The following is a 23,398-nucleotide window of genomic DNA, read 5'->3' as shown; positions in this document are numbered from 1 at the left end:
GACTCAACAAAAACCGACGCAGGCGGAATCTAGAAGTTTTGTGAAAAGCAATATTGGCGTAAACTTTGTGTCTCCTACTTATGAAATAATATTTTATAACTACCCATATTATCCTGACCGAACCCCAAATATTTATATTTTGAATCAAATGTGGAATAAACAGTGGTATCAAAGTCCTTTCTATAGAATGTACATGCTATACTAGTAATTTAAGAATAGTTTGCACCAGATAAAGTATCGCAACGCTGCAGGAGAATTATAAGAATGATGAAACCCTGATTGTATGGATGAAATTATGCTATTATGGTATAAGTGTTCGTTCATTTTTATTCGCTATCTTGGATATTATAGTTTCAGAAGACAGCGGAAATAAAAATGTATATCTGATTGTATATCTGGGAAAAACTAGAAACAATTAACATTAAGTTTTCACGAGCAACACAAGGCTATTGTGGTTAAGTATTACAACCTTTCACGAAATACTTAAAATATTAATCTGTTCATTTCGTTCGAGATTTAGAAGTTACACTTTTTTCCGCTTCTTGAATAAGTTATACTGCTTCTTCCAATATTTTGATATAATGTTGTACTGATAGATCTATATTATTTTTATCTACGTGTTATTTTAAATTGCAGTGTGTACTAAAAAAAATGCATTTTTTAAAAATTGCAAACATTTTAGTCCATGTCTTAGATAAATAATTAGTCATTTAATTAAATTTATAATTTAAATAGTAAAATATATAAACGTCAGCAACCAAAAAATACGGATCAACATAAAAAACATCAAAATAAGACAGCAATCTCTCTTAATGCCAACGATAGGTTGGTGAGTTTTTATAAAACTTCTGGATTCCTCCTGCGTCGGTTTTTGTTGACTCGAACTTGCTAACAACAAAAACCGACGCAGGAGGAATCCGGAAGTTTTATAAAAAGTATTACAGTAGCTTGTGGAAGAAGAAAAAAAAAGATAAGTTGGTTGATCATAGAAATAGAGAGCTTTTCATAAATACGAATTAAAAATACCATGGTTTTTCATTTCACCTGTAAATAACCCAAAAGTGCGCAAAACTCCTACTCTCTTACTTTCCTGACATTTGTACACTGCAAAGTCATTGAAAATTTGGCGCACTCTACATTTTCGGTACTTTATCTTCTAAATCTTAATGTACCCTGTTTATTATTTTATAAATTAAAATGTGTATTTTTTTAAGCACGTGAGTTTTGCGCAACCCATTTGTCACTTGAAGCTACAAACGACACCTGCGATGATTTGGAACGCAGAATTTAGTAACTAAATATATGAATAAAAAGGCGTTTAGTTCAATTATTCAATAACAAATATCTCATATCATATATAAATCAGTTGACTCTGTAGCCATCCAATTGGTAAAAATTAAAATGGACTTAATCGTTAATTAACCATTCACTATTTCCTAAAACAGAAAATTTTTAATTCAAAAAGATTGGAAGCAAAATACACTTACTGGCTGTTTTAAAAAAATATGGCTATATATTTTATTGAATTACACTTTTTTTAAAATGACTTTATAACCAACAAAAAACCTTTGGGATCATTGAATTACCTCTACGAACTTCCCACATAAATTTTGCAAACAAGAGAATTCGGGGTCTTCCAAAAAGGAGTAAAATACAGCGTCGTTTTCTGCGTTATCTGTTCGTTCGCTAGATCAACGTTATCCAGGCCATTATTATCTGAATAATTATCAGTGCAAAAAAAGAATGTTTGGGTTTGCTTTTCTTTAATACGATCGTCAACAAACCCTGCTATTTGTTGCGGTTGTTTTTTCCGCCTCGGATACAGTCATCGACCAATCTCTTGTGAATCGCTCATTAGAACGATCAGTGTAATTTGTTTTTCTCATCTTTGGGCCAAAACCTATTCTAACCAAAACAAAATTCTCTTATAAAATGATATTAATGAGAAATCCTGAACCTTTATTAACCAAAAGTTACAAACGACGCATTACAAATTAGTTGTCTGGTTTAAATTGGACTCTTCCGGAAACACTAACTGGGTCAAATTGAGACATCCGCTATCTTAATTAATTAATAAAATTTACGCTTTTTTTAATTTATTTATTATCATTTCAAATCTACGAACTATACTTTGATTCATTGACATTTTTTTTCTTTCACTTTCGCTGACAAAAATCTGCGCTACGAAAATAGTTGTCTTTTCTTTTGTCTGTTCCAATGATATCGGATCCAAGTTCATATTGGCTGTAAACCCGAATTTGAAAAAACATATAGAAACAAGTTTTACACAAAACTTTTAATGCGTTTTTTCCTGTTGCAGGTAACCCCCGTAATAAATGTGCCCTTCAGCCAGGCCATTCCCTTATGGATTGGATTAGGTTGGGGTCATCGGGCAAGGACCTCACGGGGTTGGGTCCCAATGCGGGGACTCTTTCGGTAAGAAACAAAAGAGGAGATTTTATTTTTAAGGTGGTTGTGTTTCGTGCGGATGCCATCGCAAACATAAAAATATTGACACAATTATAAATATTGAATTATTTTCAATATTGCAGGGTATTCATTTTCACTCATCGCGTCGTTGTCAAATTTCTTTCTTTTTTTTTCTTATTCTTTGATAGATTTAGGTTCTACATAGTGCGGAGTTAGATCTTCGTAATGTTTTATAGTTTTCTCCAAGTAGCTGCTAAATCGATAGTTGATATTACAGAAACTTTTGAAGTGTAGCAATGTAATTTTAATTTTTATACTCCGTGAATGTTGTCGTCGTTCGGCGGGCATGACTACCGTTGCAACAAAAATAAAGTTTCAAACATAAGAAAACCCGCTTTTATCCTAGCCATCTCATTACGAAGCCAAAACCCAAATTAAAATTGAGAAGGATCACTTAATATGTGTATGAAGGTTGTCTAATGGTGTTTTCCCAGTTACTAGAGCATAAAAAGAGAACCTATCCACATTCGGAATATGAACTAGAATCAGCTGATTGATTTTTAGAACTGATTTTAATTGTCTCAAAACATAACTTTGCAAGTTTACTTTTGATATTCACACTGTGTTTTCCAAAAGTTAAGGTTTTTCTCAATATATAGACCAAAAAATTTTGTATTGTAGCTAAAGGGGATCTTTTTGTTGTCCAATTCAGATTTTTAATTTATATACATTTTTTTCTGCATGGTTTAGGAACAAGCTGTGAATAGGTTAGTGAATAAGAAAAAGAATTTCGGATCCCGGAACGAACCCGGGATACCTCGGTTGAAATATTTAATATTTTTTTGAGTGAAATTTTTAATATAAATTTCAAAAGTCAAAATTTTGAACAAAAGCGTAGCCTTTTCCGTTATTTAAAAAAGATTTCGACCCACGAAAAGACCCATCAATAAAACCATATTTTTTTTATAAAATTTAAAAACTCTCCGACACCACTGCTGAGATCACAAGAGGACCCTCCCATATCGATCATGTTTATCAGCCTTTCATAAAAAAAAAGCCTATGGCTGATATTGAAATTTTATGATTTGTAATTTTTGACAATATTTTATTATTTTTAAAATGATATTCGAAACTTCGATATAACGGACAGCACATTTGGAACTAGTTTACCAATTTTCAATCTTTTTGGAAAATCATCATAACAGAATCAGAGTTTCACAAGATACGTAAGTGATTTTATAATGTAAGTTTGGAAAGTTATAAAGAGCTTCTGTTTGCTTGCCTTTTGCTTTTAAAATTCATTGTCCTGTAATCCTACACAAGGGCGCGCATATTCCCACGCACGCACGCACGATCCACTCTATCCTCTAGACATTCTGGGCGAACCATACCCCTCCCCCCAGTAATATCACGAGATGACTCTTGGTCACATTGGCATATTTCCTGCAGAGCAGAGTTCCTTCATTTATTTACAGACTCTCCATTATGACATTAAAATGAAATGAAATTTATAAATTATGTGTAAATAGTAATCTAAATACAAAATCTGCATCTGCAATAGCAAAGGTATAACAGATACGTAATTTTTTGGTAGAATTTCAGGACAGTAGACGTCACTTAAAATTTATACGGACAATAAATAAATTCATGAAAAAGGCCTTCTATTTACCAATAATTTCTGTCGCCAATAGCACCGCTCCCAAATTAATTTTTCATTTCGTACGGACAAAAGGAAAATCCCTTTCAACATCAAAAGACTAAAAATCGTTTCCTTTCGTGAAAAGGCTTAAGCCCGTCCACTAATTTACCGTTTTAGGTGACGAAGCAGGAACTAGCAAAGCACAACAAGAAAAACGATGCCTGGCTGGCGATCAGGGGTCGGGTGTACAACGTTACCGCTTACCTACCCTTTCATCCGGGGGGCGAAGAGGAGTTAATGAGGGGAGCTGGGATCGACGCCACTCATATTTTTAATGAGGTAGGGCTTTTGCAGTTTTTAATTCGTGTTCCTGTTGGTTTTCCGCTTGTATCCCCTTGGATTTAACTAAACCATTAAGGGCCATTTAAAATTGCACTTTATCAGCTGGTCAAATGGGATAAATTTATTCTAGTTTTTAAAAGGGTAACAAAAATAAAATAAAAGCTTAGGATGCAGCAACTAACCTGTTCAGGATTCACAGCTCTTTCATATTTAGGAATGACTTTTCAATCTCAAAACAAAAGGTCAACCCGTACTAATGAAAACTAAACTAAATAATATAAATTAAGTGAGAGTAGTATCCACATAAATTTTAATGTAATTATTATAATTATTTAATTTAATTTAAAGAATTCATATTCATATTGAATAAATATATATGAACAAAATGCAGCAAATTCAGAAGAGAGCTGCCTAAATAGTTCATTTTATACCTTAGCAAGTAAAATAAATGTGAGTACACGTGTCTGCTGACTTCCAACGTTAGTTTTTATTTATTATTGCGAAATTATATAACCCTAATATTAAATAATTTACTGATGATAGATTTAGGGAAGCTATTTCTATGCTTCCTTTTAGTTGTTAATTAATTAAATTAAATAGTACTCAAGATGGTATGGTTACTGTAGTGGCTGTTGTTTGTTAACGACAATGTATCTGATCGCTATCTGAAGGCAATATGTAGTTTAAGTTCGGAGACTCTGCATCAATTTCGCCTTTTGTAGTTCCTAGAAATAAAGCTTTGTATGATTATTATTATTATTATTATTATTATTATTATTATTATTATTATTATTATTATTATCTGAAATTGTGAAGAGAGAAAACGGCAATAGGAACTTTAACCATTTTTCAGCTTTTATAATAATCAACTGAACCTAGTAAGCTTTAGCAATAGCAAATAAAAGCCCCCAATTTCGTCCAAAAATTAAGTTAAAAAAGTGACGTCTCCGACTCTGCAAATACTCCGAAAAATAAACCAAGTAATGTATTCTGCGAAATTTAGTGCAGTGCAGCCAATACCAAGCGAGTTAAATGCCAACTCTCGTGAATATACAAGAAATATAAAAGCCAGCCAAGTACTTTATTTATTTCTGATCCTAAATCGCAACAAGAAACTGCCTAATTCTGCATCTGCAGAAGTCTTAGCGAACCTCAACCTCAGAAATATGACAACAATCAGCAAAGCCATCAAAAATAAAGTAGTAAAACAGTTCAGACCGACCCAAACAGGAGCTCGGTATTTCAACATCAAATTATCAATAATTAATCTTCGACTTCGACACTACTGTTGTCCTTTGTAAATATAGATAGATATAGATATATGAGTTAGTGTAATAGTGGTGAAAATGTTCTGACTGTTTCTGGCCTCGTAGAAACTGAGATACGTTTATTTACAGTTTTCACATATAAAAAAAAATGTTTTTACAAAACTTGCGGATTCCTCCTGCGTCGGTTTTCGCTGAGTCGAACTTGCTGACGTTTCGCCAATCATCCTGTTGGCTTCTTCAGAGCTTGACTGAAACTGGAGCGCATTTTACTCTGTACCTGTTTATATATTGTTTTAGTGGGGCGGAGCTAAATGAGGGGCATAAACACCGTCTCGGATGACTGATTCCCATATTATTAGGTTGTTTATAGATTTCTATAGACTCTCGGATTTTTCGTTGGTAGAAGAACTGATTACATGCAAGAATTTTAGTTTTATCGAATAAAATTTTATGTCCGGTTTCATGAGCAACAGCTGATGAGTTTATTTGTCTTAGTCGTAAGGCTCTTTCGTGTTCTTTGAGTCTAGTTGATATTTTTCGTCCGGTCTCTCCAATGTATTCTATGCCGCATATGTGTGGAATGCTGTAAACTTCCAGGAGTTTTGTCTTCGACGGACCGAAGATGTTGAGAGGTTTTTGGACAAGTGGTAAATCTGGTTTTGACGTTATACTTCTTTAGAACTTTTGATATGTGGTCAGTGATGTTTTGATGTAAGGAAGAACCACAGTGGCAAGTGTAGGATTGCTTTCGGTCTCATTGCTATTGGAAGGTTGTGGTGAAGTGTATTTTTTGATGGAACGCTTAATATCTTTAATGTCGAAATTATTAGAGAGAAGAGCAGAGGTAAAGTGTCCTAATTCTGGGTTTAGTGACTCGGGCTGAGATAGTTTTACGGCTCTGTAAACAAGAGAGTTGATAACAGATGATTTTTGAGCCGGATGGTGGTGTGACCATGCATTAAGGTATCGGTCTGTGTGCGTAGGTTTTCTGTAAAGACAATGACCCAATGTTAGGTCTGATTTTCTATTGATAAGAATATCTAAGACTGGAAGGTTATTACTAGTTGCCAACTCAATGGCAAACCATATGTTAGGGAATATAGAGTTTAAATGTCTAAGAAAATCCACTAGGGTTTCTTGACCATGAGGCCAAATAACAAAAGTATCATCGACGTAGCGTTTCCATAATTTTGGTTTTGGATGAAAGGTGTCGAGAGTTTTCTTCTCAAATAAATATATTCGCGATGACTGGTGATAGTGGAGAACCCATAGCTGTTCCCGACGTTTGTTCAAAAATTTGACCTTTATAAGAAAAATCTGTTCCCGACAAGCATTTTTCAATTAAGGTGAGAAGGTTTGGTTCCAGATTCTCGGACTTTAATATATCTGAAATGATGTCTAGAGTTTCAGGAATAGGAACTTTGGTGAAGAGGGATTCTACGTCGAAACTAACTAGAATATGTTCTGTATCTAATGTAATGCTTTTTAATTGTTCAATGAAGTGAAAGGAATGTCCAAAAATCTCTCAACATCTTCATATGCGGCAAAGAATTCATTGGAGAGACCGGACGAAAAATATCAACAAGGCTCAAAGAACACGAAAGAGCCTTACGACTAAAACAAATAAACTCATCAGCTGTTGCCGAACACGCTCATGAAACCGGCCATAAAATTTTATTCGATAAAACTAAATTCTTGCATGTAATCAGTTCTTCTACCAACGAAAAATACGAGAGTATATAGAAATCTATAAACAATCTAACACCAATATATAAGCAGGTACAAAGTAAAATACGAGCCAGTTTCAGTCAAGCTCTGAAGAAGCCAACAGGATGATTGGCGAAACGTCAGCAAGTTCGACTCAACAAAAACCGACGCAGGAGGAATCCAGAAGTTTTGTAAAAAGTATTACAGTAGCCTGTGGAAGTTTATTTGAAAAATTAATGAAAAAATATATTTAAATTTTAACAAAATTAAAACTAACGAGAATTTTGAAAAATTAGCTGACTTGTTTGCAATGTCTGCTATCTATGCCCTAATATATAAGTGAGGTTTTCATAATTGCTGCTACTAAACGTATTTTATTGCTAGATTACAACTTAGAGGAGAGGCAGACATAGACTGTAAAGCTTTGGACGAAAGTTGTTCCAGTAAGGTTTTTAGCATTCGTTCTGAATTATATAAATCAATCAAAGCATTTGCCCTACTAATACTAAATTCGATAGAAAGAAATAATATAGTCATAATGACAATTAACCCAATGGAGAAAAAAGTTACAATAAATACTTAAATAAAATAATATAACAGGGCAAATGGTCGTGATTGGAGTTGCTGTTACAGCTTTAAAAAAATAAGAACAATTATACTTCAACTTATACTACGATAAAAATATGATATAAACTTGCGTGCATAGAAATTGGCCCATTGTGAACTTTTTACTTGAATTTTACAATTTACAATTTAATATGATTTAATACGAGTTTAAATTGATTGAAATTTTTTTATTATTCTCTTTTTTATTACCAAAAATAAATAGGGTTATTGACAATTAGCAACCCAACACTTCAATAATGGGTATGACCCCTTCTTGCCCTAATAACATCACTTACTTGATTAGGCATAGATCTAATCAAGTTCGCTATTGAATCCTACGGAATGTTAAGCCACTCTTCCTCTACTGCAACAAGCTCTGGGATCGAGGTTGGGATACGAAGTCTAGCTGCAATTTTCCGTTTTAGCTCATCGACTTCTGTAATATAATCTTGCACGATCTTTGCCGTGTGCATTAAAATGAATTCTTCTCCAATCTATATATGGTACCGTGTGATCTGATAAAATATCCTCGATGTATCTGTATCTGCAAATTGTTCTCCGGGTCTTCGGTACACCTTTTTCATCGGTCACTACCAAAAAGGCATATTCTGGTCTCATCTGATAACAGAACAGAACCCCATTGGTCCAATGTCCAATTCAGATGATCTCGTGCAAAACGTAGGCGTGTTTGTCGATGAGCTGGAGTAAGTTTTGGACCAATTGCAGTTGTTTTTGGGGTCAGGTTATTTTCCTTGAGCCTTCTTCTCACTGTCAACTGACTAATAACGACTCTTAGAAATTAATGGAGCTATTGTTGCACTTAAACAGCATTAAGGTGACGATTTTTGTTGATACAATAAAGTGATCATTACGAGCAGTTGTAACTTGGCTTCTACTTGTTCCAGGGCCCCTAGTAAATGATCCAATCTTTTCATACCGTTGGCAACTGCTGCGCGTGTCACACCCAGTTGTCCAGCATCAGCTAGCTGGCAAAGTCCAATTTCGATTAAAGGGATAACTTGAGTGCCTTTTTGCGGTGTAGTATGGCAAGCAAGCCAGATAACACAATTAAACGCTATCCAAGTGGTAAAAACGAATAATGGGAAAACTACTGTTGCAATGGCGATTAATTAACAAGTTTGTTACTATCACTATAACTACTGCATGAACACGTTTTATTTCTTTGACCGTAGCTGCGCATATAAACGATCAGCACTTTTGACAAATTTTAACTCATACTAAACCATATTGAATTATCTTCCAAACAGCATGTTTATTTTTTGGGTCACATGAATACTGAGCCAAGTTCTATGCACGCACGTTTATATAAATACGTGTAGATAATTGTATATGTCAGCGGTAGTGTGCATATAAATATGCATAAGGGAGGGACGAAAAACAAAGAAAAAAGGATATGAATGAGGAAATGTACACTATAAAATATGCTGTCGAATTCGTGATGTTATTGAGTGAAACAAACGTTCCTTAATCTTAGGTATAAATGTGTCCCAAGATTATGTAAATGATAGAATTACGTTTATGTACCTCGGACAGATAAATATTAAGGCAAATTGGGACCTTAACTTTATGCCTACGAAGGCCAAAAATCAACCTCCGAGACGCCTTTTATCAGAGTTTTAAATCCATATACGCAATAATTTAGTGATACCATTTTTTGGTGCCCTAATTTAGATAATCCCTTGGCGAGTACAGCATTTTCCTCGCTGGATACGCCATCTTTAATTTTAATCCAATGCGTGCCTTAAATCTCAATTTATGATTTTAAGGTTTTTAAATGGCATAATATCCTGACTTAATTTAAGAGAAATGTTGTCGAGTATGTCGTTTTAGATGGAGACCCATTTATTCGGATTAATTTTTAGAAGATGCTTTTCTGAATAATAAATAATAATAAATTATAAATCTCGGTATCATCTCCATACATATCATAGTAAAAGGCGTAAAATACTACCCTGTGAATCACCAAAGTTTACTACAAGAGGTTGTGACACATTTTCATCCACCGCTACTTTTTATTTCCTTTCAGAAAAATATGAAGAAGGTAAATATATAAGAAAATGTTTGCTTGTACGGCTGTGAAGGTCGATGTCATGCCAATAAGGGCGCGTTTATCGATTTTGAACCGATAAGCGCATTTTTTCGGCTTTTACATTGATGTGTTGTTCAATTATTCAATTATTCCCAACTTATTAGTAATAATATTTTTAATCATCTTATGGTAATTTAAGATTAGCAAAACTTACTGTTACAGGTCGCAATTTTTGTATTAGACTTTTGCACGCAACTTCCTAAATTTTAATGTGCTAATGCATTTCTTTAGGTACATCCCTGGGTAAACTACGAGCAAATTCTTCAGAAGTGTGTAGTCGGCAAATTGGTGTCTATGGATCCATCTATAGACGCAGGGGCCTTATTTTTCGGAGAACGAAAATCAACAGCGTCGCCGAATCAACTCATTGTGTCGCCGACAATCCCCAAAAACAACTCGCCACCTAAGAAAATCGATGTGGATTCAAGGCCGGAGGAAACTTTGGATCAAATCTTGTCTTTGCCTAGATTTGACTGGATCCAGAAACTCGACTACATCACCATTATATTTTATACGAAAGCATTTTCTAACCCCCTCGTGGAAATTCAACCTCCGTTAGAAGACAAAAACGTTGCTATCTCAATTACGTACGACGACACGCTCTTTAAGAACGAAGTGAGTTTCTACGATAAAGTGACGTGGCCTTGCGATGTAAACGTCGCTATAGAAACCGGAAAAGTGGAATTGGTTTTCAAGAAATTTGTGGGCAATATTTGGGATCACTACGGGGTACTGAAGCAGCAGAGTAAAGCTACGAGTAGCATGTCGGCGAGTCAAATCAAGTACTCGTACGCATTGACAAAGAAATTGCAGGTGAACTACAACACGTTGCTGTTGAAATTCGAGAAGACTGACAATGGGAAACTGATAGTGCCACTTGGAAAGCACATTAGAGTGTTTGGAGATATAAATGGTGAGTTGATCCATTAAGTTAAGGATTAACAGAGAGCAGAGTAATAGTTAATGATCATCAGACTGAAGTTTTACTTTGATTTTCCCAAAAGTTGAGTTGTGTTGTCAACTTTATTGTAGCATGTTTATGAGGTAAAATGAGGAGTACATTAATTTAATATACTATATACAGGGTTTTTCACTTAAAACTCCGCACGCCAATAAGTCCAAAACGAAAAGAAATATTTAATTTATGTAAAAAGTAATCAAAGTGTGGGGTCAAGTAGATATTTCCTAAAGTTTAAAAAATTCGACGCCTGCAAAGAGCTGGGCGTCGCGATGCGTCGAAAAATTATCCGATTGCAGAGACTTTGGAAATACGCGCATACAAAAGTACATATTATTTAAAAACTTTTGTTATTTACTCAAACTTATTTACTTTACCCGTTTCTAATTTCTGATTAACGCTTATTTTTACAAGTATGCAATGAATGTGAGTTACTATGGCAACCATTGTTATCGCAGTTGTCTTAAGTGCAATTACAAACAATAGATTTCAACTATTTTAGTATGATTTTATTTATTACTTTTTATCGATTTAGTTCTGATAACATGATAAATAAATGAAAAAACAGTAAAATACCTACAAGTTAGTAACCAAAATTATTATTGCAATTAACTACATAATAAGACATTTCAAAAATTTTTTTCAAAATTATGTCCATCTGCTCGAACACAACTATCAAAAACTTTTAACAGATGAGCTTGGGTCACTTGTAGGACAGTCCTTCTTGTGATAGCGGCACACGCTGCACTAATTTTGTTAATGAGATCAGCCATATCTTCGATAGGTTCTTCATAGATAACGTTTTTTAGGTAGCCCAAAGAAAATAATCTGGTGGTGTAATGTCCGGGGACCTCGCCGGCCACCTTACCGGTCCATTAGTCCCAAACCATCTATTGGGATATTCTCGGTTCAAATACCTCGTTACTATTTGGGCATTATGTGCAGGCGCTCCATCCTGCTGTAGCCACATATTCATTCTAGTGTCAAGAGGCACTTCTTCTAATAGTTCCGGAAGTGTAGTTTGAAGAAATCTTAAATAGCGATCTGCATTTAAAGTTCCTTCGTAAAAGTAAGGTCCAATCCATTTAGTATGCCGCACCAAACATTGATACTAAAAATTCGTTGGTTACCTCTTTCTGTAATCCAACGAGGATGGTTTTCGGACCAAAAACGACAGTTGTGTCTATTAACGATTCCATTATTTTGAAATCGACTTTGGTCGCTCCATAAAATTTTCGAGAGAAAATTTGCATCTTGGCTATACAAATCGGACAATGTCGCTAAGAAATACATTCTTCTAGCATAATCGCCTGGTTCTAGTTTATGAACTAGTTTACTTTTGTACGGGTGAAAAGAGTTTCTATGTAGAATTCTCCACGAAGAACTTATGGTAACACCGGTATTTTCTTTTATCTCTGATAGGGATATCTTGGGGTTATTATCAACCTGCTGAATTACAGCAGCAGTATTTTCATCATTTGTAGCCGTTCTGTTCCTATCTTTTTTAGGTTTTATGAAGCTGCCATATTCTCTTATGTTTTTACATAAACTTGAAAAGGTTTTTGCATCGGGGTCTCTTCTATGCAGATAACGCCGTGCGTAAACTCTTTTTGCTTCTCTACAATTGCATCTGCATTCTCCAAACACCAGTAACATGTCTACTTTTTCCTCATTGCTAAATTGCACCATTTTCACATAATAATTCTTAGTTTTTTTTAAACCGAACAAATTTGGATATTTCTTGTGACAAAATGTGACAATTTTTTGATACAGCAATAACAACTTACGTTTGTAATTGCACTTAAAACAACTGCGATAACAATGGTTGCCATAGTAACTAACATTCATGCCATACTTGTAAAAATAAGCGTTAATCACATGTTTTATTAATCAAGAAATGTTTACTTTAAATCGGTATAACTTAGAAACGGGTAAAGTAAATAAGTTTGAGTAAATAACAAAAAAGTTTTTAAATAATATGTACATTTGTATGCGCGTATTTCCAAAGTCTCTACAATCGAATAATTTTTCGACGCGTCGCGACGCCCAGCTCTTTGCAGGCGTCGAATTTTTTAAACTTTAGGAAATATCTACTTGACCCCACACTTTGACTACTTTTTACATAAATTAAATATTTCTTTTCGTTTTGGACTTATTGGCATGCGGAGTTTTAAGTGAAAAACCCTGTATATTAATTTCTTCTTTTTTTTTCAAGTAAAAATTTATGCCCTTAAAACAATTTCAATAATGACTGAGAAAAGGTAACTAATAGTAACATTAACAAAAACCACGACGTTACCATGAAATTTCGGGCAACATAGTTTGGAAGATGTTTTTTTTTCAAACTTAAAATTTTTGTTTTAATAAATTACAATTTATTTATTGTAACTTAAAAAATGGGGGATGCTGTATAATTTGGACAAATAAGTTGCAAAGCCAATTCCAACCGAAATTTTCAGTTAGATTAGATTTAGATAAGAATTGGTGGTTCCATTCTAAATATACATATTCCAAAAAGTAAGCAGTCAGGTCTGATATAGTCAAAAGAAGAACAAAATCGAATTTGGGAATAGTAACTACCAATTATCGAAATTGTAACTCTTTGGACGTCGATGTACAGCACGTAGAATTGTTTGAACTTGATACTGAGAGGAAGAGATAATTTTTAGCGTTTTTTTTTTTGAAAATTCTGTATAAGTAAAAAGTAACTTTCTTAAAAGCAAGAAACTTTTGAAGTGGTTATAAAAAGTTGATACTGAAAACAAAAGTAGACCTTTCTTTCGTAATTTGGTTTGATTGCTGATATCTAATAATGAAATAAAATTTTTGTAAGATTGTAATTTATTTAATTATTACAATATTTGTTGCAATAAATCACCCCTAGCATTTTCTACCAAATTTTTGCAGCTATTTTTTTTTCTAATACTACAAAACAAAAAAATATAAAAAAACAGAAATAGGACTATCTGGTAACATCGAGTAAAAAATGTCGTTTCCAACGTAGGCTCACATTATCCATGTTTTTCACATATTCTCCACCGACAACACTCTTGGGAACGTATTTTTAATAGAGATGAAATGGTATCCGAAACTACATGATCCAAAATACTAATGAATGAAGGAGATACAACTGTCTTGCTATGTTAAATAATATAATATTACTCCATATATTTCTGCATTAATGCAAATAACCGAAAATATAATTCCACCAATCAATCAAAGAAAAGAAACACAAAACAATATTTGTCTAACATCAAAGGTTTACAGTGATTTTGATATTTTGGGGACCATTTTTTAAAAAACGCATTTTTTTCTTTTGTACATCATTTTTTATAGCGCTCTAAATTTAAAAAATGTTATTTTATTAATATACATACCTATGACATGTTTGTTGCATGTTACGGATGATTTTTAATTGAATTGATTCCCCATGGCCCAGATGTACCGATACCTACCACCCCAAAGAACTAGAAAACGTCATATCATTAGAATTAGAGGAATCTAATTCCGATCCAGATGAGCGAATTAAATGATTTAATTAGAGATTTGTACCTTCCAAAAGATGCATCCGAATTGTTAGCGTCTAGACTTCGTGACCAGCATTTGTTGGCACCTGGCGCCACATCAAGCTTTTAATGGGATCGCGAAACAGAGTTATGTCATTATTTTACTCAGAAAGGACCGCTATAGTATTGCAACAATGTTTCGGACTTAGTTTCAAAATTAGGAAATGTGCCGCATACAGAAAAAGAATGGCGCCTGTTTATTGACTCAAGTCAGCGTATTTTAAATGGCGTTTTATTCCATAATGATAACATTCGGTACATTTAAAAGAAACGTATCAAAATTTAGGACTCCTTTTGAAGAAAATAAACTACCAAGAACATCAGTGGATGCATTGTGGTTACCTTAAAGTGTTGTACATGTTCCTAGAACAACAGGGGTGTTCTACAAAATTTCCATGCTTTATTTATGAATGGGATAGTCGGGCAATAGATTGGACTCAAATAGAATGACCCTTTAGAACAAGCCTTACACTTGGTAGCAAAAATGTTTTAAGAGATATCTTAGTTGACCCCAAAAATTGTTACTGCCTCCTCTTCATATCAAACTTAGCCCTAGACAAAAATGGATGGTGTTTCAAATATTTGTGCGAGAAATTTCCAGCCAAGACAAAAACAGTTTTGGTTGTTGGGCGGCAGATAAGAACATTATGCAAAGACACGTATTTTCAAAACACAATGACCAATGTCGAGAAAAACGCCTGGGTTTCATTTAAAGAAGTAATTGAACACTGAACTCAAATAGAATATCCCTCTAGAACAAGCCTCACACCACACAAAATGTATTAAAATGTATTAAGAGATAGCTTAGTTGACCCCAACAAAGTTTTACTGCCTCCGCTTCATATCAAACCTGAAATTCTGAGTATAGTTTTTTCAGAACTTTTTTTTAAAACTAAAATTCCACTTTTTTACTGAATAAAAAAATAAATCACTTCAGAAATTTCGTTTTTTTTTTCTTTAATATTTGAGATACAATGCATACTCGTGATACAAATGCATAGAATCTAACTAACCAAAACAAAAACATGTGTTAAAAAGTTTAATTTTGTAGAACTGTGTAACCATAAACCCGCAATCTTTTTTGATCGCGTCAACTTGAAATTATTACATTTGCTCCTCCTTGTATCGATTTGTTGTTAATGTGCCGCTAATTTGGACGAGACTAATAAATAAAAAAACAAGTTATCGTCGAAAAAGATGTTTTAGTTAAGCTGTATATTTCGAAATAAATAAGAAGGTTTTGCATTTTCCAAAATAACATATACTGGACATTTTGTTGTTTGTTTTGTTTTTTTAAGATATTCATAAAGACACTAAGCTTCCACATTTAATTTTTTATATGACTTTAAGACAATTTTACCGCTCAACATTTTTCAGGTAATGAAATTTCTAGAAGTTACACGCCGGTCCCGGACTGTTTATTCGACAGACTCATTCCCCACAAAACCACCAAGGAAACTATATGCCTGTTAGTGAAGAGATATATGGAAGGAAACATAAGCAGATTCGTAACAGATAGACAAATTGATGATATAGTCCAATTCAGTAGACCTCTAGGAAATTTTCAGCTTAAGCACGTAGAAAAAAAAGAAACGTTCCTGTTTCTAGCAGCTGGTACCGGGATCACACCTATGCTATCTTTGATTCTATTTTTGCTAGAAAGAAGAGTTAAAAAATGGTAAGCAACACTGTAGGCTTGACGTAACGTAATTTTGTGCAATGTTTTAGTCAATTTATCAGGCTCCTGTTTTTCAATCGATCAGAGAAAGATATTTTACTCAAATCGCATTTTGAAAACCTATCTAAGGAAGACCCCAGGTGAGGTGACGAAAATTAAAGTCGGTCGCCGATTCAAGCATGATATTTCAGATTTAGAATTGAACATGTTTTGTCCGAGCCAAGCAGTAAATGGACTGGGCCGACGGGACATGTCAATCAAGAGTTGGTGGAGAACGCTCTTCAAGAACATCTGCAGGACACAGGCTATACGATAAAGGTATGAGTTTGCACCAAATTAAGATTTTTCCGACTGGCAGCTTTGTAATTTTTACCTTAGGATATCTACGCTGTTATTTGTGGTCCATGTGGGTTTAACTCTGCAGCCGTGGACGTGCTCTTACAAATTGGCCTTGAAGTAGGACAAGTGCACAAATTTGAAGGATAGCACGACGCAAAATTTGATTGCGGTGGTTTTTACAGCAACGCCGATCGAAGCAACAGAAATTTCGTAGGAACTCACGCCTTTATAGAAAATTTCGTTTATAAGATTATCTGTTCGGTGGAGAGAAACCATATCGTGGATGGGAGGGGTTTGGTTTTAATTTGATACTAACAGGAAATACAGGGAATACAGGGTGTGATGAAGATTTGAGGAAGGTATAGGATATATTTCGTTTAATAACTCACCAAATGTAGTATAAAACGCAGGCCTAAGAAATACCAGCTAGGTAGATACATTATAATTCTGTTGTAAAGCATATTATTCTAAAATGTTAATTGTAGTTTTAATTATTGTGGAAATTTAGTTAAAATTGTAATTTCCCATAATTTTGGGCCCCTATTGGGTTCTTGAAAAACTGTTATAAATTCAATCCTTTCGCAATTTTAGTCAAGCATAGCAATAAAAGCTGTTATATGTATATATTTGATATCAAAATTTCGGTTACTTTTACACGTACTTGTTCAGTGCGCAATAAAATATTTTCCCAATTTGTTACGTGTACATATATTATAAAAAAAATGAGTATTTGAAATTTATTGCAAAAATTTCAAAAACACTTTGTATATTACACACTATGTGATAGATCTGCTTACTCTGCAAGCCTTGTATATGTTCTTAATGTAGAATATAAATAAATTAATTTTTTTAAAGAATGGGTTTTGTTTAAAGCTTCAGAATTCCTTTCTTTCGTACATACAATGCGGTTGTCTTCAGTTGGTGTTGAGTGTGGGGTTTGGGTTGTTTACAGAATGACTTTCGTATCGAATGGCAGTCGTTCGATCAATGTATTTACGAAAGAGTTAGTTACCTTATACCAGGAAACTGTGAGAAATATTTCCCAGGCCATAGATGGCGCGAGGTTTTCCAAACTTTAGCTAAAAGGGAGATAAAAGATGAATAACAACCATTAGGAATCGGTGCTGATTTGTTTAAGTTTTGAATAAATATTTAGGCTTCTTTTTAGGTTCTTTTGGTGTAAATTTATTTTTGAAACATTTTCTCGCGGCAAATGTATATTTGGATAACAACAAATCAAATTTTCTGTTTACTAAAATTGTAAAAAAAATATTTTTTCTACTCCCGTCTGTAAAATACTAATTACCCATCGATCTAGCGTGCGGGAAGCGTCACTTTACCACGTCAGTTTCGTTTCCTATGATTCCGAGCTACTTCGGACATTTCCGGGATTTTATCGCGCGGATTTGGGAGCAATCGGATGTTTTCGGAGATATTTCCCACGTTTTCAATTTTGACGTTTGTCAATTCTGAGGGTCATGTCAGTGAATGTATTCGTGTTTTGCGAAAATGCACCCAAAAACTAACGGTCCTTGGAAAAAGTATAGTATGCAACACGTTCAGTAAACTTTGTAACTCACTCGTTTATTAAAAATTCGTGAGTCAAATGCACTTGTTGCATAATATACTATTACGAACTAGTTTTGTTAGTTTTTGTTATTCTATTTACAGAAAGTTAATTGATTTTATACTTCGAACGGATATAAAACTAAGGATTTTTGTTACTTTAGCAGATACTCTACGTACAATATTATTTCATATATCTTTGCTTGATTTTGACTAGGTCTTCATTTGGTGTAGGCTAGGAAAAACCGAAATGGAGTCAACCAAATAAAAAATAATCTAATAAAAATTGAATTACTATTAATGAATTAAAATTAAAAAACATTTAAAAGAAAAAAAAACAAATATTGGAGCATCTCGGTAAAAATCATAACTACTTCGTTTTAAAATACTCATTTAATTCAGTTCTACGTCCTAAAAGTCACTTTAAATTAAATGGACTGTTCCAATTATGAATGATTCTTTTATGAATTTAACATTTTATATAACAAGTGGACATCTCCGGATTTAAGTGCCTCTTCTCAAATAGCCGGACAGAATTTGAAATGCTCAAAGTTTACGGGAGAGTTTAAACGTAAACCCGACAATTTACCAAAACTAATTTAATACTGTTGAAAAGATTAACTCAACTGGAAGCGATTTAAACAAACGCTTACATTTTTAATATTACTAGCCATCGAAATGAATCATGGGAAATAAATTCATATCTGCTGCATAATTTGTGCATAATGTACGATTACCTGTCCTCTCGTTCGTAAACAAAAATAAATCCGCATATCCCAAAGGTTTAACTATATAAATCCCTGGCGGTCTCCTTTTTTCCGATTATGTTTCTCGTCTCCATCTCAACGAACGTAACCTAGATTTAAAATAAATTTTAATACGAAACCTGGAGCTTAGTCGTCCTTTATTCAAATAAGTTTTAATTCTGTCAGGAGGACTTTGGCTTGTTGAAATGTATTTATTCCGGGTAAAATAAATCCTGTTTGTTTGGCCCGTAAACACATTTGGAGTTAAAGTAAAGTTGATTTCTTAACTTATTTCGATAATTCGGATATTAAGCGATTTGTTAGCTAGAGTGTGTTATGTGAGTACAAAAGAGTTAACTAATTGTTAAATCGTAAGGGGAAGTTTTGGCTTGATTGGACACACATATTTAAATAAATTAATCAAATAATAAATATTAATTAACTACGCCAGCGTAACTGGATTTTTTATGCAAACTGAAGTTTAAAGATTATTAAAGTTTTGTTTAGTTTTGGTTAGTAAGTGGTACAACTACGTTTTTATCTTACGCAACTGTTATAGTATATTATGCAACAAGTGCGGTAAACAGCAAAACAGCATTTGACCCACGAGTTTATTTGGCATGAGCGGAGGGAGTGCTTAATAAATAACTTTGTAATAACAGATTATCCGATTACTAAATTTCGTATCATTTAAACAAAATATTTACTAGATGTCATTAATAGACAGAGAGAGATGTACTACTGGATATGTCATATATACAACGGAATAAATACAATTTTAAAACGTTATGTTGTTTATTTAACTTTTACAATTGATCATTAAGTCATTTATTTGAAGAAAAAGACTGTAATTGGAATAGAAAAATCATCTAAGGATAAAGCATTTAAGAGGATTAAATATTTAAGATCATATAAGCAAGAAGAAACAGGACCTAACCTTCAATTTTGTTTTGTTTGTACTGATGAGACATGGATATTTGAAAATCGTACAATTGGTCTTGGCAAGATATTAATATAAAAACTGTAAAAACCGCTGAAGTTCATGAGGACGGTATGTAATATTTCTATGAGAAACTGAAATTATAAATGTCACTTTACTCACCCACTAGACCACTAGATTTTAATTGTAGCTTATAGCACGTAATATTTAAGTTGTCTGATATATTGTATAACATTTTTTTGCGTATTAGTTTTTGGGCACATTTTTGCAAAACAATATGAATTCATTCACTGACATGACCATCAGAATTGACAAACGTCAAAATTCAAGGCGTGGGAAATATCTCCGAAAACATCCGATTGCTCCCAAACCAGTGCGGTAAAATCCCGGAAATATCTGAAGTGGCTCGGATCCGTGGGAAACGAAACTGACGTGGTAAAGTGACGCTTCCCGCGCGCTAGATTTGTGTGTAATTAGGTATTTTACATACGTGAGTAGAAAAAATATTTTTTAATATATTTTTGAATATGTACATAGGATCTCATTGGAATGACAACATATAATCTAATAAATGAATATGCACCCCAACCAAAGACGATATTTCTACGACCGCAACCGACTTTGGCATATGATCGGAACATAAATAAACTGCAAAACCTAGTCTAGTTACCTGGTAAATACAGTACATGGTTATGGTACAGAACTATCCAAAACCAATGAATCGTTTTGTTTACAAATGGTGATTTCATTTAATTAGTAACAAGGAGCAGAAATCTTACATGGTTATTAGGTTAGACGGCAAACAAGTAAAGTTTCATAGCTGTACATTTTACACCTCATCCAATGTAATTTTTTAAAGTATCCATTCCAAATATCCCTTGAAAATGTCTGTAATTTCTCACTCTACACCTTACACTATAAACAATAGCAGTGGTAGTTTATTCAATAATAAGAAAACTATGAAATCAGAGTATGCGACACTAGCTCTTTAAATTTAATTTGAGTTTAATAGAAGAATACTAATATAATTAGATAGATTGAAAATCAAAGATTTACAGTTTATAATTTTATTCTTTTGTGAGTGATCTACGTTCTAATCATTAAGGAGTAAAGTGAAAATAGAGACCCACCGCAAAACACCGAAAACTAAGAGTATTCCAGTAAGCTTACGCGCTTGCCCGTGGCACTGATCAAAAAATACCTGTTTAGATACATAGTCAAATTTTACGAGATAATTCACTGGTTAGATTCAACAAACAAACATTTTTTTTTAAATAGTGAATTCTCGAGTGAGTTAGAGATCGTATGTGTAATTTGGGTTCATGAAACTAATGGTGAACTAATGTCGCTAAATTTCTGCAAATGAAAATGTTTGTAACAAAAATTAATAGGAAACCTTTTTGCGTGTGAGTTGGCAAAATATAAAACTTATGATACCGAAATCTTGTTAGCACTTATTCTGAAATGAAAAAGTTTTGGGGCATGAATTTGTGATTAGCAATCTTAATGAACCGGGAACCCCTTGTAGACAAAATAATCAGTCGGCTGAAATAGTTCTTAGAGTTTTTTTTGCAAATGATATAATTTCAATGACACTTGATGTTTAGTTTTGGCTATAGGCCGTCATCACTTGGCTTTTGTTGGACTATTATGATTAATTAGGTATTGGAAATTAAGCGAGTTTAATTTATGAGCAATAAAAATATGTTATCTATATGTCTAGAGTTTGGAATGGCCATTCAATTTAGTTTTTCTTGTTGGCGAGTAATTCCTGACTTTTGCCTAAAAGTTAATTAAATTGGAAATTTTCTAGTTTTAATTCTTGGTATCTCTAACTTTGCTTCCTCGAGTGTATTAAGGACCAAAAATAGATGATCGCGTTCTGTCAATCTATGTTACCTTGCCAGGGTACAAAACTAATCTAAAATATTGAACTTGAACAGTTTTTGAAATAAGAAATGATATATGCTTTGCTTGTTTGTATCACCTATTAAACAAAATCTGTATTGTTAGTTAAGAGTTCGGACTCGATATAAATGTTAAAAAAAGAACAAGTTTATTATATTTAGCCGAAATCTCTGTGAAGACGAACTGCTCGACGGGAACATAATAGAACATCTGAAAAGTAGGAAGCACTTTTTTGTCACGATAATCTTAGCCTTAAATTGCGGTAGTGAGGTGCTTTATTTGGTCAGTTCTTATGTATGGGGTGGAATGCTGGACTTTAAAGCTAAGTGAACTGCTGACCAGCCAGGGTGGGGCGACAAATAATTGTAACTGTCAAATGTTACATAAAAAAAATTACCATCTCCTCCAGCTAATCACGACAGGAGAAACTGAAGGCACGCGGGGTCTTGGTGAATGGAATCTCTGATGATAAAGTATCTCATCTCTGCTGCTTCAATTTTGCTCTTGTCCCTATCTGACAATATCCAAGACTCGGAGCCATATGTAAGGATTGGTCTGTAAATTGTTTTGTAAACTTTCATTTTGTTTCCTTGCAAAATTTTCTAATCTCTAATTTCTCTTTTTCATCTATCCGATCTCAATTATTTAGATTTTTGATTTCGAGGTTCCTGCTGTGATAGTTATATCTTCGGCGAAGGCACATTCCGATATGTTCGTACCCTTTAGTTGTAGGTATCCAATGTAAACGTCTTTTGATCGCTGTTCTGCCATTCTAATTAGATCGTCCATACAAGTGATGAATTAGTTATTAGACAATTTCTTGTTTCGTTGTATAAACATTTGATAACGCTTGTCAGTTTATTGTCAACCTTTCTGGCTTGTAGCCTTTTCGAAATTTTTATTCGCGGTACTTTATCAAACGCTTTTTCCATATGTAAGAATGTATACTGAGTGAATACGCGATCCTGGGTGCTTCTGCCTTTCCGGAACCCACTTTCCGTTTCTGTTAGAGTTGGTTCTACTTTTGATCGTAATCTCTTTTCAACCATTTTCTCAAACAGTTTCAATGGTATACATAGCAGTGATATTCCTCTATAATGGTTGCAGTTCCTGTTATTTCCTTTTTTGTGCAGCGGTAGTATTAAACCCATTTTCCAATCTTCCGGTATCTTTCCTTCTACCCATACCATTTTTTAGCTGTTTTATTGCCGTAATTAATCCTAAATAAGAACTAAAAGTTCAGATTTTCACGACATTATATATTATGACATGACAATTGTTTCGACAACACCGTGTCCTTATCAAATGTGTTGTCGAGACAATTGTCAAGTCATAATATGTAATTTTTGATAAATGGATTTTCATTAAGTAAAAGCCACCTCAGTTCAAGTAATTAATCCTTCTCTCGTTATAAGTTATTCATTTTGTTCTGTCTCTAATTGTTCTACCATTTGTTTACCTTCATATTCTGTCTTTTTGTCATTTGTTTTATTTCCTGAATTGAGCAATTTTATGTTGTGTTTACATTTTAAACTCCGCGAAATATTGTTCCCCCTGTAAATAAAGTCGTAATGATGTGCATCGGATGCACGTTC

General features: G+C 33.7%; 1 protein-coding gene and 1 long non-coding RNA gene across 2 annotated transcripts in view; both read left to right on the top strand.

Annotated features, from left to right (window-relative positions):
* The window catches only part of LOC132699267 (cytochrome b5 reductase 4-like), a 52,727-nt gene extending 35,287 nt beyond the window's left edge, over positions 1 to 17,440 (top strand). The window contains exons 2-8 of the mRNA XM_060665900.1: positions 2,321 to 2,436; positions 4,247 to 4,408; positions 10,334 to 11,015; positions 16,004 to 16,304; positions 16,355 to 16,444; positions 16,496 to 16,622; positions 16,683 to 17,440. Of these exons, the coding sequence (XP_060521883.1) occupies positions 2,321 to 2,436; positions 4,247 to 4,408; positions 10,334 to 11,015; positions 16,004 to 16,304; positions 16,355 to 16,444; positions 16,496 to 16,622; positions 16,683 to 16,790 (1,586 nt within the window). The 3' untranslated portion in view covers positions 16,791 to 17,440. The remainder of the gene's footprint in view (positions 1 to 2,320; positions 2,437 to 4,246; positions 4,409 to 10,333; positions 11,016 to 16,003; positions 16,305 to 16,354; positions 16,445 to 16,495; positions 16,623 to 16,682) is intronic.
* Positions 17,441 to 19,923: 2,483 nt separating this feature from the next.
* On the top strand, positions 19,924 to 21,367 carry LOC132700002 (uncharacterized). The gene is made up of 3 exons (XR_009618584.1): positions 19,924 to 20,006; positions 20,226 to 20,372; positions 20,433 to 21,367. It is a non-coding gene; the product is annotated as an uncharacterized LOC132700002 (long non-coding RNA).
* The last annotated feature ends 2,031 nt before the right edge of the window (positions 21,368 to 23,398 follow it).

The sequence above is a fragment of the Cylas formicarius genome, unplaced genomic scaffold (genome assembly GCF_029955315.1).
Source record: "Cylas formicarius isolate icCylForm1 unplaced genomic scaffold, icCylForm1.1 PGA_scaffold_3__17_contigs__length_32017465, whole genome shotgun sequence".
Classification (NCBI taxonomy): domain Eukaryota; kingdom Metazoa; phylum Arthropoda; class Insecta; order Coleoptera; family Brentidae; genus Cylas; species Cylas formicarius.
Note: the sequence above shows the minus strand (reverse complement) of the source record. Positions and strands in the feature narration are given on the sequence as shown.